At 41.3% G+C, this 19659-nt stretch overlaps 1 protein-coding gene across 2 annotated transcripts in view; it reads left to right on the top strand.

Moving 5' to 3' along the window:
• The window catches only part of Tmem209 (transmembrane protein 209), a 28688-nt gene extending 10023 nt beyond the window's left edge, over positions 1 to 18665 (top strand). For both annotated transcript variants that reach the window (XM_041675576.1, XM_041675575.1), the window contains exons 7-15: positions 1072 to 1247; positions 2122 to 2193; positions 4852 to 4948; positions 6998 to 7123; positions 9564 to 9661; positions 11453 to 11567; positions 11879 to 11976; positions 13609 to 13682; positions 16896 to 18665. In XM_041675576.1, the coding sequence (XP_041531510.1) occupies positions 1072 to 1247; positions 2122 to 2193; positions 4852 to 4948; positions 6998 to 7123; positions 9564 to 9661; positions 11453 to 11567; positions 11879 to 11976; positions 13609 to 13682; positions 16896 to 16950 (911 nt within the window). In that variant the 3' untranslated portion in view covers positions 16951 to 18665. The remainder of the gene's footprint in view (positions 1 to 1071; positions 1248 to 2121; positions 2194 to 4851; positions 4949 to 6997; positions 7124 to 9563; positions 9662 to 11452; positions 11568 to 11878; positions 11977 to 13608; positions 13683 to 16895) is intronic.
• The last annotated feature ends 994 nt before the right edge of the window (positions 18666 to 19659 follow it).

Raw genomic sequence — 19659 nt, 5'->3', positions numbered from 1 at the left:
TGTTTAAAACCAGTTATGCATGAATATGCCTGGTTTTTAAGAGTATCTTGCTTCAAAGCTACAGAGAAACCCTGTCTCGAAAAACCAAAAAAAAAAAGAGTATCTTGTTTTATTCTTTTATTTTTAATTCTTTTTTTTCTGCATCAGTGATTGGTTTGATTTTTTTTTTTTTTTTTGAGATGGCTCCTCTGTGTAGACCTGGCTAACCTGGAACTCACTCTATAGACCAGGCTGGCCTCAAAACTCAAGAGATCCGCCTGCCTCTGCCTCCCAAATGCTGGGATTAAAGGTGTGTGCCAGTACTGCCTGGCTACCTCAGAGATGTTAATTAAACCCACTTTTTCAAAGTTAATCCAATAGTTCAATTATCTGAAATTCTTGGAGACTAAATACCTACACTTCTGCAGCTGATTTTTATGCTTGGGGTCTCATTTGCTAGAAATTTGTGTGGTTTTGTTGTTTACCTTTCAGATTTAGGAGAGTTTTGTGCATTCTGGGCGGGCTGGGTGGAAACCCTGTCTCGGACTTGGAAAGAATGAGCTCTTCAGAAGCACACTCGTTAGTGAGGCCTCATCTGTCCAACTGTGCTGCTGCTGGTGGGAATGGCCTCCTGGATGTCCGCTTCTTACGTTGTCAGATAGCTTTCATCAACACAGGAGTCACTACAGGGAGCGCATACAACAGTTCGTAGAGCCTGTAGTCCAGAAAGGCTTCTTAACAGAGGCTGCTGTTAGCTCCATTCAGAGGAACTTCCAAACATTTGCTTTCCCTGGTCAGTGAGCGTCTCAGAGCATAACACAAGCTGAGTTTCACAGTAGAAAGAGACACTTGCAACCATGCATCATTCCGAGGGCTCAAAATGGTCTTTTTTAATGTCTAACCCGTGATCTTCAAAGAGAAGACAGTGTTGGGGGCCAGGGGAGATGCTTCTTGAGTACTGTGGGGGGTACTTGTCTTTTTGTTCCTTGAGTACTGTCAGAGGTGGCCTAGTTCCTAGATACCTAGTGTCTCTGGGTTACTGCTGTATAAAATGACTATAAGAACTAAGACACTTTGAATTTTTAATTGCAGGGAGCCCCGATTCCACCTCTCCTTCCACCAGCCCTACCTTCTGGAATTACAGTCGTTCTGTGGGGGATTATGCACAGACCTTAAAGAAGTTTCAGTATCAGCTTGCCTGTAGGTCCCAGGCCCCGTGTGCTAACAAAGATGAAGCTGATCTCAGTTCTAAGCAAGCTGCCGAAGAGGTAAAGGGAAAATAAAAAGATTTAATATACAAAGACCTTCAGATTACTAGAAAACTATTTTATTTCTAGAAAACTTTTCTCCTGTGATCCTCACTTTTACTGCTTAGGAATAGAAACTTGAAATTTATCTGTGGAATAGCTTTTGTCATTGAAATTTTTAGTTTATGATACATAGTTGACTAAAATGCCCTGACTATAATACTTTCTGCAATCATTAGGAAAATAAAAAGAAATTCTCGGGACTGGAGAGATGACTCAGCAGTTAAGAGCTGACTGCTGCTCTTCCAAAGGACCTGGGTCCAATTCCCAGCACCTACACGGCAGCTCACAACTGTTTGTAACTCTAGTTCCAGAAGATGACATTCTCACATAGACATATATGCAGGCAAATACCAATGCACATAAAATAAAAATAAATAATTTTTAAAAAATTCTCAGTGGCCAGACTGTTGGTTTTAAAATACATACATTTGCCAGTCTGTTCTTCAGTCTAATATCAGATACAGGGTTTTTATTCTTTTTTTATACTTGAAAGCAAAACACACACAGACACTTAACACTAGCCCAACCAAAATAAGGGGTAACGGCGTAAACGAATGCAGACAGATTGTAAAAATATATATACAGCTTTAATGGCGAAATAGACTTACAGAACCACCCTTCTGCGGAGACCAGGAAAGCAGAAGAGACGGCTGGGAGCATGCTCACCAAATTTATAGGCAAACATTAGCCCGAGGCAAACACGCCCTCTAAGGGGCGGGACATATCCCTACAATAAGGAACTTTTAAAGAACAACCATGAGTTAGTAATAAGAAAATTACTGAATGCTAATTAAATGGATATTAGTGTTTCTGAAGGGTCTCTTTTAAACAGGTCTGGGCAAGAGTGACCATGAATAGACAGCTTCTGGATCACATGGACTCGTGGACAGCCAAGTTTAGAAATGTAAGTTGTGGGCTAGAGAGACTGCTCAGCAGTTAAGAGCACTGGCTGCTCTTTCAAAGGACCTAGGTTCAATTCCCAGCGCCCCATGGTGACTAATAACCACCTATAACTCCAGTTCCAGGAGATCTGATGCCCTCTTTTGACCTCCATGGGCACCAGTCATACATACATACATACATACATACATACATACATGCTGGTAGACGTACATCCATGCATACACACACACATAAAACTAAGTTAAAGAAATCTTCAAAAGAAAGAAAGAAATGTAAGTTGCGTCTTGTGCCAGTTGTAGGACAGTATCAAACTATGAGCTGAGGTTCTTCGTGAGATTGCTGGAATTAAATACTAAAGATAATGGTGCAATTACCTTACAGCGCCTGTTTTCTCGAGATTGGGTAGTCCTTTCCGTGTTAGTCAGTGAAGCTAGAGAAAAGAAACTATGATTTTTAACTTCTTCCCTTTCCCAAAATTTCAATTCTATTTCCCCAAAAGGTTTTCTGTCAGTGTATTATATACCTAGAATTGTGAGGGAGACAGGAACGTGTGTAACACCCGATTTTGTATTACACCCTCGGTACAGTTCGCATGCCACTGTACCGTAAGTGAGTCGGGCAAGGGCCTGGAGATTGAAAGAACCCACACAGAGAGACCAGGGTCATTCGAAAGGAGACCAGCCGAATGCCCTTTATTCAGAATTTGGGAAATCCTTACGTACCTAACTGTTGCACAAGGATCTCAGCCCAGGCAGGTGGGAAATTACCATATTAACAAAAGAGTAAATGCCCTGCAGCTAATCACCACGAGAGGCAGGGAGAGCACAGAAACACACAGGAAGCTTAGTTAGCTAATCATAAACTGTCCCCACGAATGCACCCCAGCAATAAGGGAGACCAGGGCCCTACAAACATGGCCCTCAGAAACACTGTTATACATGCAATTTCCTTATCTCCCTAGACAAGAATCCTCGACTCCTCCACACACAGAGACAGTGGCTTCTCAGAGTGTCTGTCAGTCCCAGGTTCTGTGCAGAACTCCTTCGATGCCTTAGAAGAATTTTGTTTCGTTTTTAAGTAAAGTATCAGGAGAAAGAGGCACCACATGTAACACGTACTGAAGAGCCTGAGGCGAGAGTGTAAGTTCAGGACTATCACAGGCCATTGTTTCAAGAATAAAATAAAATAAATGCAGTATTTTGAGTCCAGTACCATCATCGTTCAGAATTTTCGGGGATGCGGACTGTATCTCTTTTAACTTGGTGGTTTTGCTGTAGCCAGAGAGTAGGTAGCAAGTTGTTTGCATGTAATAATGTTAAGAAGAATGACTGGCAAGGATGTCCTTGGAACTGTTACCTTGTTACACTTCCAGTTACAAGCAAGACTGCGCCAGGCGGTGGTGGTCCACACTTTTAATCCCAGCACTCAGGAGGCAAAGGCAGGCGGATCTCTGTGAGTTTGAGGCCAGCCTGGTCTACAAGAGCTAGTTCCAGGACAGGTTCCAAAAGCTACAGAGAAACCCTGTCTCAGAAAACAAACAAACAAAAGACTGGAATGGAGTATTTAAAGTCAAAAGGTTTGTCGGGTATTTTATCTCTTCCCAGGCTTCCATGAGCTGGAGAGATGGTTAGCAGTTGTGAGCAGGTCTGCTCTTTTACAGCACCTGGGTCTGCTTCCCAGAACCGTCAGGCAGCTCGCAGTCGCCTCCGGCTTGTGCATGCACCTCTACTCACGGACATGCACACACAGTTAAAAATAGATAATACAGAAAAGAAAGGAAGGGGCTTTCAATTTTCAAAGGCTTTCTACTTCAGATTTCTCATAAGGAATTGTGAGTTAGTATTTCGCCTGAAACATTTTCATCTTTCATAGTTAACAAAAGCTTAGGAATAGAGGTGGTGGTCAGGATCACTGCAAACACGGAATAGTAACGCACAAACACCCCAGACAGATTCCCATCATGCAGCCTTTCGCACCCCCAAATTGGTTTGATACTAGCCATGGGGGAGGGGATTTGAAGTTCCCAATCTTTAAAGGTAACGCTGTGATATTTACAAACTGATTTTAAATGTAATAAATGTGTATCTGCAGCTAAGGTATGGGCAAGCCTCGAGTGAGCTAATCAGTTACCCCAGCTTGAAAGTGGTCTTTCTGACTAGAGACCAGTATAAGTGATGGGTAACGTGTGCATGTTACCTCGAGAAGTGTAGGCTGGTCTCTGTTTCCTTTAGCCAAGAAGGGTTTTGTTTTAGAGACAGGTCTTATAATATAGCTCTGGCTGATGTGGTACTTGATATGTAGGCCAGCTGGTCTCCAACTTCCTCAAAAATTCTCCTGCCTCACATCCCAAGTACGCAGATTACAGGCATAAGCCACTATGTCCATCTTGAAAAGAGAAATTTTGAAAAAAATTAATATCTAGCTGAAAGTTTAACATTTTCTGAAATAAAAATTGTATGTGACTTAAGAATGTAAGTTGATTTGTGTGCAGCTCACCGGCTCCCTCGGCGTCACTGCACGGCTACTCACATTCTCACCACACTTTCTGATTCTCTTAGTCAAGTGGAAGACAAAAAAGTTGCCTGAAAAAGGAAGAAATAATAATTTGAGAAATACTTTAGAATGATAACTATAGAAGCTATTCTTCATTCCTTCCTAGTGGATCAATGAGACAATATTAGTGCCTCTGGTGCAGGAGATTGAGTCTGTCAGCACTCAGATGAGAAGAATGGGCTGTCCAGAGCTGCAGATCGGAGGTATGTGCAGCAGAGCCGGCCTGATTTACTTCAGTACACTGTTTAAGTGGAAAATAGCTTCTTGTAATGGGGTGAAGAAGAAAATGTTTGTAATTGTTTCTCAAATGTAGCAGATTTGTTTGAGGTGTTCTTAAACATACATTTGCCTATACAATTTGCCTGTTAAGTGGACAGTCCATAGGTTTGGCTTGAACCATCCTCCCCCGGCTAATTTTACACTATTTCATCTCTCCCACACCCTCAGCAGTCTCTCCGTGCACTTCCTCAGCCTTGTGTGAGCACCAGCCTGTGCTATCTGGGCTAGTTCATGTCAGTATGTGGTCCTTTGTGACTGGCTTCTTTCACTTCACTTGACATAATGTTTTTAAGTTTCTTTATTTCTTTGTATGTCCAACTAATAATCAGAGTGCACCTTCTACATTTTATTTACCCATTCATTGGTTGATTGGCAGCTGTATCTTCTATGCCCTTAGAAGATCCTTTTTTTTTTTTTTTTTTTTTTTTGGTTTTTTTGAGACAGGGTTTCTCTGTGGTTTTGGAGCCTGTCCTTGAAGTAGCTCTTGTAGACCAAGCTGGTCTCAAACTCACAAAAATCTGCCTGCCTCTGCCTCCCAAGTGCTCAGCAGAAGATCCTTCTAACACCAGGTGATGCTTAGGTGCTTAAGCTGCCTTTTTTCCCTCTTAATTTTTTTGTATAATTTATCTTTCAGAATCTAAGAGAAGTCACTATCATAAATATACTTATCCTGATATAGTGGGTAACTTTTTTTTTTTTTTTTTTTTTTCGAGACAGGGTTTCTCCATAACTTTAGAGCCTGTCCTGGAACTAGCTCTTGTAGACCAGGCTGGCCTCGAACTCACAGAGATCCACCTGCCTCTGCCTCTCAAGTGCTGGGATTAAAGGCGTGCACCACCACCACCTGGCTAGTGGGTAACTTTTAATACAGCTTAATTTGAAAGCTGTGGTATAACTTTTATATGTATAATATTTCCTATATTTTAGTTTTGCCAACATGAATTTGTATGCCTTTTTAAAAAGAGGTGTGTAATTATGTGTGTAAGAGAGAGAAAGAAAATCTAGCCACCTTGCATGAAACTATGTAAACTAGTTACTGCAAGTTAAGATAAGTTCTTTCTGGGCTGGAGAGAGACCTGGGTTCAGTTCCCACATTTCCCAGCCTGTGAATCCAGCCCAGGAGTGGTTTCCAGCCTGTGAACCCAGCCCAGGAGTGGTTTCCAGCCTGTGAACCCAGCCCAGGAGTGGTTTCCAGCCTGTGAACCCAGCCCAGGAGTGGTTTCCAGCCTGTGAACCCAGCCCAGGAATGGTTTCCAGCCTGTGAACCCAGCCCAGGAGTGGTTTCCAGCCTGTGAACCCAGCCCCAGGAGTGGTTTTTATGGCTCCCGCACTCTTGTGCTCATTACACACACAGACGCTGGGAAGATGGTCCAGTGGTCAGAGCACTGCTCTGTTCCTTTCACCTATAGGGCAGCTTACAACCAAATGCAACCCAGTTCCTGAGGGGCTGACATCCCTCTTCTGGCCTTAGAAGGCACCAAGTATATATGTAATACACAGATACACATGCAGGCAAGACATTCATACTTATAAAATAAAATATATAAAATAAAAACACACCTAAATGATAAAATAAATCTTTTTTAAAAAGATAAACTATTGCTCTCCTTTGTTCTTTCAACAAATATTGAGTACCTACAATGTGCCAGGAACGATTGTAGGTATTGATAGCAGTAAGCACTGCAGAAAAATGATTGAAGCCCGTGCCCTGGTCGAGCTTTCTTCCTAATAGATGAGACAGACGGGCAGGGCAGAAGACAGAGCTAGGACAGAGAGACAGCGTCGGAGTAGTCATCTCTGTGCTGGGCGGGAGCTGTGAGCTCGTGTGAAGGAAGACATCGCCCACTTGTGTAGAACCTCGAAGGCGGTGAGGAACCAGCTATATGAAAACAGGCAGAAAACAGGCAGAGAAAACTTTGAAGTTCATTGAGAGTCTCTGTGATAAGTAATCTGTGTTCTTTGTGTTTTAACAGAGGCGAGTGTTACCAGCTTGAAGCAAGCTGCCCTGGTCAAAGCTCCTCTCATTCCAACTCTGAATGCAATTGTGCAGTATTTAGACCTAACACCAAATCAGGAGTACTTGTTTGAGAGAATCAAAGGTAACTTGATTTGAAGAGGAAAAATGAAAGCTCTTTTGTAACATTAGGGTTTTTGTAATGAAAGATAACAAGGAAAAACACTATTTTGAAATTATGTAATTATGGTCCTATATTTTATAAGTATATTTAAGTATGGGCTAATGAAGGCTTAAACTTGAAGAACTTTTCAATCATCTATTTAATACACTAAGACTGTCAAAAGACTATCCCTAAAGATTTTAATCATTTTATTCTGTGTAAGAAACTTAAATATGAGTTGAACAGGCTGGGCTCCTTTTCCGCTCCTAATCCTACCGAGAACTGGGAGTGTGCCACTGTGATGGTCTTTGTAATATCGGCGTGCTAATCTGAATCTTGTCATTTAGTCATTTATATTTAATTTCTGGTTTCTGTTATGTGCTTAGGACTGGGGGGAGATGGGATCTGAGGAAACTGACCTGGAATCGGGAAGGTCAACCTCCCAAGCTCGCCCATACGCTCCCTTCATTGTGCCTCTCTACTTAGAGAACAACTCATAAAGTCAGGGTTAGTTTCATTTGGACAGACTGTAAAATGTTTCTTTGTTAGAGCAAGTTTGTTTGTTTGGTTTTTTGTTGTTTTTGGTTTGTTTTTGTTTTTTTCGAGACAGGGTTTCTCTGTGGCTTTGGAGCCTGTCCTGGAACTAGCTCTTGTAGACCAGGCTGGCCTCGAACTCACAGAGATTCGCCTGTCTCTGCCTCCCGAGTGCTGGGTTTAAAGGTGTGCACCACCACTGCCCGGCGTTAAAGCAAGTTTTAAAAATATTACTTCAGTATTCAAAATTTTCATGCATTTTAACTGGAAAGTGTTAAGAGTCCTCTGCTTTAAACCATGCTTGGATTCAGATTTAGGAATAAGCATTTTTTCATGACTTTCTAGAGCTTTAACACAGAAGGAAAATTTCAAGCATACATGGAACTCTAGATGAAAGTTGGTGACAGAGCACTTACCTGGATTGCCTACTCAGTACCCAGCACCTCAAAAAAAAAAAAGTGGAAGCGGGGAAGGCTGGAGAGGTGGCTTAGCAGTTAAAAGCACTGGTTGCTCTTCCAGAGGTCTTGAGTTCAATTCCCAGCACTCACATGGTGGCTCATAACCATCTGTTATGAGATCTGGCGCCCTCTTACGGTGTGCAGGTGTATGTGCAGACAGAACACTGTATATACATAAAATGAATAAGTCTTAAAAAAAATCACACAACCACAACCTGCCAAAACATAAATATCACCCAGTTCAGAACATCTGTCTGCTCAGGCCTCCCTTCCCTGTGTTACCCTGGCTGCTTCCTCCCTCTGTCTCGTGCCAGCATCTGTTTGTAGAACTTCTCATTGGATAGCCTTTCAGTTGTCAGTTCATCTGTAATGTGTGTGGGTTTTTTCTTTTTTTTTTAATGATTTCTTTATTTTCATGTGCAGTGGTGTTTTGCCTGCATGAATATCTGTATGAGGGTGTCAAATACCCTGGAACTGGAATTATAGACAGTTGTGAGCTGCCATGTGGGTGCTGGGAATTGAACCCAGGTCCTGGAAGGGTTGCTGGTGCCATTAACCACTGAACCATCTCTCCGTAATGTATCTCTAAAACATAAAGTGTTACACAGTGCTACCACGGGGTTAGCACTTATTAACTGACATACCTCACATTTGTGGTATTTCCCTTATTTTATGAAATATCCAGTGTGTGTTTAAATATCCTACCAGCTCATATTTTAAATATTGTTTGTTTGAAGCAGGATTCAAATACTATCGTGTATTATGATAAATTAATCTGTTTCTTTTAAGCTGTAGTTTTCTTGTCCATCCTTTTTTAAATCTTTGCAAGGTATTTGTTGTAAGAGCTAGATTGTTGTCTTATACAGTTGGGGTTTGTGAATATATCCATGAATTTTCTATAAATTCACATTCAAATATTTTGGTAGTCTTGGCCTATTGATAGTATTTGTACATATAAATTGAAAATATGTGTATGAAGTATCATCAATATAAAAGATGAAACGCAGTGAATGTCCGAGACAGGATTTCTCTGTTACCCTGGCTCTCGTGGAGCTTAACTCTGTAGGTCAGGCTAGCTTCAAACTCAGAGATCCACCTGCCTCTGCCTCCCGACATGCGCCACCACGTGCAGGCTGCAGTGAAAGTCATGGCTGTACACACCCACAGTGCAGTTCTCACGCATGTCAGCAGCCATGCACGACATTCTAACTGCAGCGATGAAGACTCCAGAGTGTCACCTGGTTCCTTGTGGTGTCTTGGGTTTCTTTTGGAGGATACTCTGGTAAGGTTTTATAACAGTGTACTTTTGGGGGATACTCTGGTAAGGTTTTATAACAGTGTACTTTTCCTACTGTAATCCTCTAAGCTTCTTTTCTTTTTCTGGCTTGTTTTTTCTTTTTTTGTTTTTAATCTTGGCTTTTGTTGCACAGAACTTTCCCAGGGAGGCTGTATGAGTTCGTTCCGATGGAACAGAGGTGGAGACTTCAAAGGACGCAAGTGGGATACAGACCTGCCCACCGACTCTGCCGTACGTCTTTCATTATTTTTTAGCCTGATAAATTTGTTATTATATTAACATGGCTTTATTTTTCCCTTACAAATATTAGTTAGAAAGGATTTAAAACTAAGTACCATCAGCATCATGCCTACTTTCTGTTCGGCCAACTGGTGCTAATATTTCAAGTTCCTAAGCATGGCTGCAGGAACACTTCTGCTCCCCTTTTTGCTTTGTGATATTTAAGCATTTTTCATGATTAGATACCATTGTTTAATTGTTCTGTATTAGACTTAAAAGATGATAAAGTGGTGGTGGAAAAGAATTTGTTTGTTAAATAATGTAGCAAAGAATATTATGACATCTTTTTTCTTTTTTTTTTTTTTTTGTGGGGGGTGTTCAAGATAGGGTTTCTCTATGTAACATTCCTGACTGCCCTGGAACTCTCTTTGTAGACCAGGCTGGCCTCAAACTCACTGAGATCCACCTGCCTCTCTCTGCCTCCCAAGTACTGGGATTAAAGGTATGCACCACCACCACCTGGCTGACCCTTTCTTTCTTTCTTTCTTTCTTTCGTTCTTTCTTTCTTTCTTTCTTTCTTTTTTTTTCTTAGATTTATGTATTTATTATGTATACAGTGTTCTACTTGCATGTGTCCTTGTAGGCCAGAAGAGGGCATAAGATCTTATTACAGATGGTTGTGAGCCACCATGTGATTGCTGGGAATTGAACTCAGGACCTCTGGAAGAACAGTCAGTGCTCTTAACCACTGAGCCATCTCTCCAGCCCCAACACATTCTTTCTTATGTAGAATTATTACTTTAGGAAAGATTGCTACCATCACACTAAGTAAATCAAAGAGCTTTAAAGTTTGTGTTTTTCAAAATTGTGGGGGGGTTGTATTATTTACATGAAAATTAATTTTAGATGTTAATATTCAATTGAGAATTAAATATATGCAGATTTTCTTGGTTTTGCTGGCAACTGCATGGTTGCAAATTCTCTACTTAACAGAAAATAAGGAGCCAGGTCAAGTGTAGATCTATAATCCCTACTACTTAAAAACCTGAAGCAGAAGGATTGCAAGTTCAATTCAAGGCCTGCCTGAACTGCTACAGAGTGAGATCAAGGCCAGCCGGAATAACTTAATAAATAAAATAAAAACGGGCTAGGTGTCCAGATCTGTGACAGAACGTTTGCCTGGTATGTTTGCGACTCTAGGTAGAGTCTTGAAATACACATGCACACACATGCACACACATGCACACAGGATGAGGGAGCAGTGAGAAGAGGGAAGAGGGATGTTCTGCTTTTGTTTGATTGCTCTAAAAAAGCAAAAATGAAGATGACGTAAGTTTGGTGTTTAAATTGTCCCACCCCATATGCAAATATATTTTTCAATTTTGTGAAATTTTTTAGGGTGCTGCTGAAGATCTCAGCCAGGGCAGGTGCTCTATCCACTGGACTTCATACCAGCCCTGGCGTAGACTGTTTGAACTATAAACTTCGCCTTATCAACACACTAAATTGTTTTGTGATTTAAGTTAATTTCCTTTTTTATATATAAAATTATTTTTAACCAGGTGGTGGTAACACATGCCTTTAATCCCAGCACTTGGGAGGCAAAGGCAAGCAGATCTCTGTGAAATTTGAGCACAGCCTGGTCTACAGATAGAGTTCCAGGACAGCCAGGGCTACACAGAGAAACCCTGTCTTAAACAAAATGAAACAAAAAAATAATTTTTATAAGTATAGACCGTTTCAAAGCTATGTTTCTGTGCTAGATTGCCATTCTAACCTTGAACGACTGTTTTCTCTCTTCAGATCATCATGCATGTGTTTTGTACCTACCTCGATTCCAGATTACCTCCACACCCTAAGTACCCTGATGGGAAAACATTTACTTCTCAGCACTTCGTCCAGACACCAAATAAACCAGGTACTAACTCCAAAAAGAGCATGTTGAGATTTTCACCTGAAATACCTTTATGGTTTATGTTGTAGGGTTTTTGTTTTGTTTTTTGGGGGGAGGGATGTTTTTTGTGTTGTTTTTTGTTTGTTTGTTTTGTTTTTCAGACACGGTTTCTCTGTGTACCCTTGGCTGTCCTGGAACTAGCTCTTGTAGACCAGGCTGGCCTCGAACTCATAGAGATCCAGCTGCCTCTGCCTCTTGAGTGCTGGGATTAAAGTCATGCACCACCACCGCCCAGCTATGGCTTAGTTTTTTAACATGTCGTATTTTCTTTACAGATGTTACGAATGAAAATGTGTTTTGTGTTTATCAGAGTGCTGTCAACCCTCCACATTATGAGCTAATCTATCAGCGACATGTCTACAATCTTCCAAAGGTATTTCTTGTTTTCAGTTCTAGGGTTGACCTCAGGACCTCATGTATACTGGGCAGTACTCTACCATTGAACTGCATTCCCAACCCTAACGAGCTTGCTGCTAGGGGATGTAAAGATGGCATTTTGATAACATTTAAAAATTGAATCTGGGTTTGGTTTTTGTTTTTGAAGCAAGGTCTCACTTTGTAACCCAGGCCTAAAGTTTTTTGGTGATCCTGCACCCACTTCGCAAGAGCTGTGATTACCTGTATGAGGCAGCACATGGTCTTGTGTTCTGTGTGCCTTGAACACAATAGTGTTTAATTTGGGAGTGTAAAGAAAACCACCATGGAGAAGCAGCTGCTATTATTAGCATCTTGTCAGGTTACCTTCTGGACGCTTCATTTGGGGCTTTCTGTTGTGTTTTGTTTGAGAGAGTGTCTAGTTGTCCTAGAACTCAATTTTGTAGACCCAACTGGCCTCAAACTCAGAGAGTAAAGATGTGCACCTTCTTTCTAGCTCTTTCTGGTTCATTTTGCTTTGGTGGGGTTTTGTTTTGTTTTTTCTCTTAGGTTTTCAAGACAGTGCTTCTCTGTGTAGCAGTTGTATCTGTCCTGGAGACTAGGCTGGCCTCAGACCTTTGAATTTTTTTTTTCTTAACCAGCATCTTTACTGAGAAATTTTACATTGGCTACAATTTCTTTTTGTTGATTTCTAGTTGCGAGGGTTGGAGGGGACGATCTCAACATGTAGCTCAGACTGGCTTCCAGTGCTCAGGCCTGCGTGCCTCAGTTTCCTGATTACTAGGCCTTGATGCAGGCTCCTCCGTATAGAACTGTTGACTATAATTATACAATGAGTTCTCCAGTAGTTCCTAGCAGACATAGTAATTTCACTTCTTTCTGGTTTGATTTTACTTTTTTAAATTCATAAGTATTTTGAGCCACAGAGGTTCCTGTTGCTCCCCATGCCCACCCCTTATTTTTATATGATAGAAAAATACTATCTTATAAAATTCATATATCCTCAGATTCTTAAGCAAACACCTAAAGTTAAGTAAAATCTGACATCAACAGAAGGCTTTTGTAGCCCAGCACTTATATGTAACAGTTGGTTTCAGAACTGGCAAAGATTGCCCAACTGTGCATTGCCAGTAAAATCACTTCACAGCTCTTGATGTCCTGACACTCCTGTGACTGGTCCCTTGGGGGCAGAGCATGTCTTATGTGTGACCATCAACGTCAGAAATGCTTTCTTCCTTCCACACTTCACCATGGCTTTGGTTCTGCATGTGTGGCCCCTCCCACCCTACCAGGTCTGTCAACTTTCTGTTCATATTTCAAGTCTGCTTTACATTGTTGCTTTTTGGGAGCCATTTTCTGCCTCTCCAGTCTAGGTTAGAGGCTCCTCTGTGTTCCTCTAGCGTCCGGCTCCCCTCACACTTGGTGCTCAGTTGTCTGTCCGCCTTTCCTGCTCATGCTCAGCTCTGTCATGGATGTTTTCCGTCTCTTCACAGTAGGCGTTGTGTGTTGAATGAATAAACTCTGAATTATGTAAAATTCTAAACTGCTGGGTGTGAATGGTAAGAGCTGCGTTTGCCTACATGACCTGATCTTTGGAGTTTAAATCCTACTGTGTTTGTCTTGATTCTAGGGCAGAAATAACATGTTTCATACATTGTTGATGTTCCTTTACATCATAAAGACCAAAGAGTCGGGAATGCTTGGGTAGGTATTTATGATTTTAAGGTTAAGTATTTAATTTAGTTAAGAGTTTTCTTTCTGTGTTAAGATTCTGCGGGAGGCAGCACATATACCAAAAGATTGTGGGCAGAACTCTAGATCAGAGTCTCGTCCATTCAGGCTTCAGAAGTTGCACTTGCCTGTCGGTAAAGTCAACTAAGGCCATCCTGTCAACTTTTCAGTGTGTCCTCTGGGGAGCATCTCTGAAATAGGATAAAAATCAGACTCTTGCCACTTGACAGTATAAAAGCAGAAACTTAGAGTCTGCTTTCCAAACCAGTCCATTTTAGACACAACGCATTCCACAAAGTCTGTATACTTCCAAAGGGGCTAGTCTGTACCCATTCCAAAATATTGCTAATTGGGATGAAAATAGTCTGTTGAAGTTTTTATGAAATCAGTAATGAAGCTCACGTTATTTACAAATTCAGAATTACCATGTTGTCATGTCTATGATTCAGTGATTCAGTATTTCAAATACTGTTTGAAATAAGCAGGCCACTCCCAGGACTGAGGAAATCTGGTAATGTATAATTTGAGAGTCTGCAAACTTAGCTTCTGGGGTCCAGCTGTCATAACAAGAACCTAGAAATAATGAAATGTCAAGGGAAGTACTTGGTTCAGAGGACATCTGTGGCTGGTCCCACTCTGGTGGGCATGTCTCTGGGAAGAGAGATGAAGCATGTTCCAGAGTGTGCTGCCAGCACTGTAGCCGTGGGTACGTGTGCCACTAATACTGAGGGCATGACTTGTGAACTGAGACACCCTAAAAGGCAAAACGAATATCAGGTTTCACTGAAAGAGGTAGTTATCTGCTGACATGAGCTGTATACTGTTCACACACTGGGTGTCTACTGGAAGTGTGAAGCGGTGTGTGCACGTGGCATCACGCTCTTCCTCTTGTGGATTGCACTGCACTTAGTGAAGGCAAAGCTCTGTCCCAGATGTGTTTGTTACACGTAAAAGATTCAGCAGAAGAAGCTCATAGACAGAAACAGTTATCTGCCTTGACTTTTCTGACGTTTGTTGTGGGGAGGAGAGTACAGACGCCAAGGTACATGTATGGAGGTCAGAGATAAATTGCAGGAGTCGGTTCACTACTACCACGTGAGTCAGGGATTAAATGCAGGTCATCAGGCTTGGCGGCAGCTACCTTCCCCCGAGCCATCTCACCAGCCCTTTATTCACTCCTTCATTTTTTAATATAAGAAAGATTAAAAAGAAAAATCATTGCGGAAAGCATCTAAACTAAGAAGGTTTTTCATTATTTTTCAATTGCGAAAATAATGCTTGTTCAATATAGAAATACTTGAATGACATAACAGTATACACCAGAAAATGAAAATACCTTCCTATTCAGCCTCCCCATTGATCTGCACAAAATGCCGAGAGTGCCAGGTTTTCGCTATCCAGACAACTCTGAGGAATGAGTTTGTATCTTTCACCTTGTTTAAAAATGAATTATACCCAAACTTAAGCTGTTTGAGTTGACTTTTAATTTTATGATGTGTCTTAGGCATTTGTCAGTATCCGTAGGTACATATTTTTTTCTAAAATTTCTCATAAGGTTTCATTGTAAATATATGTATGTGTGTGCATATATGGAATGGGATATGTAATTTGCAGCAAGTGTATTGTTAATATACAAAATTGTTGTTGGAACTGGAGATGGCTCAGTTATTAAGAGTCCTGGATTCCTTTGCAGAGGTCCCTGGTTAAATTTCCAGAGCCTCCATGGTAGCTCACAGCTGTCTAACTCCAGTTCCAGGGGATATGACATGTTGTTCTGGCTTCCACAGACAGTAGGCATGCACACAATACACATATATACATGCAGGCACAACATTTAGATGTAACCGGAAGTTTCTCTCCCGCCCCCCCTAATAACTACTCAGGGTCTTAATATTAATTATAAAAGTTTGGCTGATGGCTCAGGCTTATTACTAGCTAGCTCTTACACGGGCGGTGGTGGCACACGCCTTTAATCCCAGCACTCGGGAGGCAGAGGCAGGCGGATCTCTGTGAGTTCGAGACCAGCCTGGTCTACAAGAGCTAGTTCCAGGACAGGCTCCAAAACCACAGAGAAACCCTGTCTCGAAAAAACCAAAAAAAAAAAAAAATTAACCCATTTCTATTACTCTAAGTATTGCTATGTGGCCGTGCATTACTGGTCTGTTGGCATGTTGCTCCTTAGGCAACTGGCTGGCGTCCCTCTCAACTTTGCCTTCTTTCTCCCTGTATTCAGTTTGGCTTTTCCACCTGGGTATATTCTGCCCTGCCATCGGCCAAAGCAGTTCTATTCATCAGCCAATAAAAGCAACAAATTTTTTATTTAAGATTTATTTATTATTATGTACACAGTGTCCGTCTGCATGTATGCCTGCAGGCCAGAAGAGAGCACCAGATCTCATTACAGATGGTTGTGAGCCACAATGTGGTTGCTGGAATTGAACTCAGGATTTCTGGGAGAACAGCCAGTGTTCTTAGCCTCTGAGCCATCTCTCCAGCCCAAAAGCAACACATTTTTTTTTTTTTTTTTTTTTGGTTTTTCGAGACAGGGTTTCTCTGTGGTTTTGGAGCCTTTCCTGGAACTAGCTCTTGTAGACCAGGCTGGTCTCAAACTCACAGAGATCCGCCTGCCTCTGCCTCCCAAGTGCTGGGATTAAAGGCGTGCGCCACCACCGCCCGGCAAGCAACACATTTTGTAGTGTACAGAAGGATATCCCACGTCACTCATACCCAGGAAAAAGGTTAAAATTTAAATAGAAAAAAATCATTGATTCTACTTAGTGTTTCTGAAAGGCTGGGGGGTTGTTTGTTTGAGACAGAGTTTCTCTGTGTAGCTCTGGTTGTCCTAGAACTAGTGCTGTAGACCAGGGTGGCCTTGAACTCAGAGATCTACCTCCCAAGTGCTGGGATTAAATGTGTGCGCCACTACCGCTGACTGAAAATTTAATTTTCAGCACCCTATAAACCTATTTTTTCTAAACATAACTTAAACAGTTCCTAGAGTCGTCTCCAGTACTTGATCTCACCTGCTGAGCTGTGTGGCCGGCTCCGCTGCTGGTCACTTCAGCTGGTCTCCGTTAGACAGTGTTCTTACTAGAACCAGACCTTAGATACTTGCACAAGCAATTCAACTAAAGCTTGCTTTCTTGCTTTCTTTCTTTCTTTCTTTCTCTCTTTCTTTCTTTGTAGGAGAGTTAATCTTGGGCTGTCTGGTGTGAACATTTTATGGATTTTTGGAGAGTAGTCCATCATTTTATCCCAAACATCTGGACTTTGGTTTTATTTGTCCTGGAAGAAGTTGGAGCCGAACATGTACGATAAGCGCCTCTTCTGAAGCAGGACGTGTGCTCTGCAGACTTGTTAGATGTGACCAGAACACGCTCGCTGTTAGGAAGCGTCTTATGATACAACAGCACCTGTGTTGTTTTCTACCCCACGACATATTAATTCCATTGGATGACTCTAAACCTCCAGCCCTGTGACGTAGTGCATCCTCTGCATTGTAACTCCAGTGAGAATCGACCCTTCATCCTTCACCATCACAAACTGTATTTCATTGTTGTATAGTAGTGTAAGTACTCAAAATGAACCTCGCTAGCTTTCTTTGTTGTGTCTCTGTATTTCCCCAATGTTCTACAAGTCAGCCTAAAGCTGAAATGAAATTAATTTCTAAGTGATGTAGTACTTAATCCTGCTGAGCCTTCTCCCCAGCCCCCTGTTGGTTTTTTTTTTAATATTAAAAGAGATTTGATAATATTGGCGTCTTGAAAGGTCACACTTGCATTAAATTTAGCTGATAAAATTAAACTTTAGTTAAATGTCTGAGGACATCAAGAAAACTGTTACTGCTTTGATTAGCACCTCTTTCCTGCCCACTGTGGGAAGAGGGCATGTGTGCGTGGGTATCTGTCTGTCTGTGTGCTGGGGCCTGAACCTGAGCCCCTGTACAGCATCATTAAATATCCTACCATCCCTTCTCTAAGATCTCAATGGTAGCCTTCCCATTTCTGGTTTTTAGGTGGAGGACAGAGTATTAGTGCTCCCTCTTGTCTTAGGTGCATATGAACTAATTAGTAGTCACACGTGTCTTTGACAGGTGATGTGTGCATCCCATTTTGTATGGTTTGAATTTTTTTTTAAAGTTAAGAAGGTTGACCCTAAGCTTAAAAGGTGATTTTCAAAAGAAAGGCGCTGTCAATAGCTCTCAATAGGTGCTAACGCCCCATTTAAGAACATATTACTTGGGAAAAAAAGTTTAAATAAACTTAAAAAAAAAATTCAGAGTTTCCATCTCATGTCAAGAACTATCTAGTATGGGACAGAAAGAAGAATTTAGAAGAAATTTTTCATACTTAAAAAAAAAGAACATATCACTTAACTCACTAAATATAAGGACATGTTCCAATTTAAATCTGTGATTTTGAGAGATACTGTGGAATCAGTTGCTGTACTATAGAGGATTAACAGTGCATAAAATACTACCAACCTTGTATTATATGGTAACTATCAAAAAATATACTTGACTATGTAAAAAGAAAAGTTGTCTACATACTTAGTGTGGGTTGCTGTAAAGTTCTTATAGCAACTTCTTTTTTTTTTCTTTTTTTTTTAAATATTTATTTATTTATTATGTATACAATATTCTGTCTGTATGCTTGAGGCCAGAAGAGGGCGCCAGACCAGGTGGTTGTGAGCCACCATGTGGTTGCTGGGAATCGAACTCAGGTCCTTTAGAAGAGCAGGCAATGCTCTTAACCACTGAGCCATCTCTCCAGCCCCCTTATAGCAACTTCTTTACAAGTCTTTGATTGAACTGTACTTAATATTACCTTTTATCTAAACAGATTTGGTAAAGACATGGTGGGATGGGCCAAGAACCTCAACTGCGCATGAGAATGAGGTGGGAGGACCATTAGTTCAAGGCCAACTAGGCTACATAGTGATAACCTTGCATAAAGGTAAAACAATAAAATAATTATCTGCACTGATGAAATAGTTTGAATTTATTATACAGAAAATATGCTGCAAATATAGCATCATTTTTTTGTTCTGTTTGGGTTTTTGTTTTTATTACTAAGAATTGAACCCAGGGTACATCTAACATTGTACCACTGAGCTATATCCCCAGCCTCCAATATAGCAATTTCTTGTATTAAAATGAGTCAATATCTACTAATACCGCAGATCAAATGTTAGCCCTAGGATATGGTCACGTGTTCCTTTTTATTGCTTAACTCAGATCCATGAATCTAGATGATGTTCATGGTGACATTTATCTTTTCTTTATCAATACCAGCCTTTACTTAAACCAAATTTGTTTTAGAGCACGCTAAAGGCATTCATAATTTAGTTTCCACTGAGACAAAAGTGCTACGTTACTTGGTTTTCTCAAACTAATATATTCTTCAAGCTGATATTTGAATGGCAAAGAAAGGTCGGCAGAGTGGCCTTTCTCACTCCAGCTTTGCACTAACAGACCTCCTGTGTGACTTCTCCAGAAGGCAGGCAGCCATTGGTCCTTTCCTCCGCTGGAGAGTCTCCTCGGTGAGCACGTTCATTCTACAGATTCACGTATCATTGCTCAGCCTGATTCCTAAATTCATTAATATGTACTACATCTCTCCTGAGCTCCGTCAGACATCTGCGGATGGTACCCTGTGGCCTCTGCATCTGACTCCAGTCACATCTACAAACCAGTGAGGTCTTTGAACACCCCTCTCTCTGCCCATTGTACCACCAGTTGCCCAAGCTTACAACGCTGACTCCTGGAGTTCCCTGGGTCCCCAATCCAATCAGGCAGCAGACCTTACCCGTCCTTTGTTCACAATGTGTCTCGCAGCTGTCCCTTCCGTTTCTGCCACACTCCTTTCATTTACATCCTTATTTAACTCACCCGGGGCTGCGGCGGCGGCCTAATTAATCTCATAGCTTTCTAATTGTTGCCATGATTCCA

This window comes from Microtus oregoni, unplaced genomic scaffold (genome assembly GCF_018167655.1).
Source record: "Microtus oregoni isolate MIOR12 unplaced genomic scaffold, Mior012 000026F_ref0000081, whole genome shotgun sequence".
NCBI classification, from domain to species: Eukaryota; Metazoa; Chordata; class Mammalia; order Rodentia; family Cricetidae; genus Microtus; species Microtus oregoni.
Note: the sequence above shows the minus strand (reverse complement) of the source record. Positions and strands in the feature narration are given on the sequence as shown.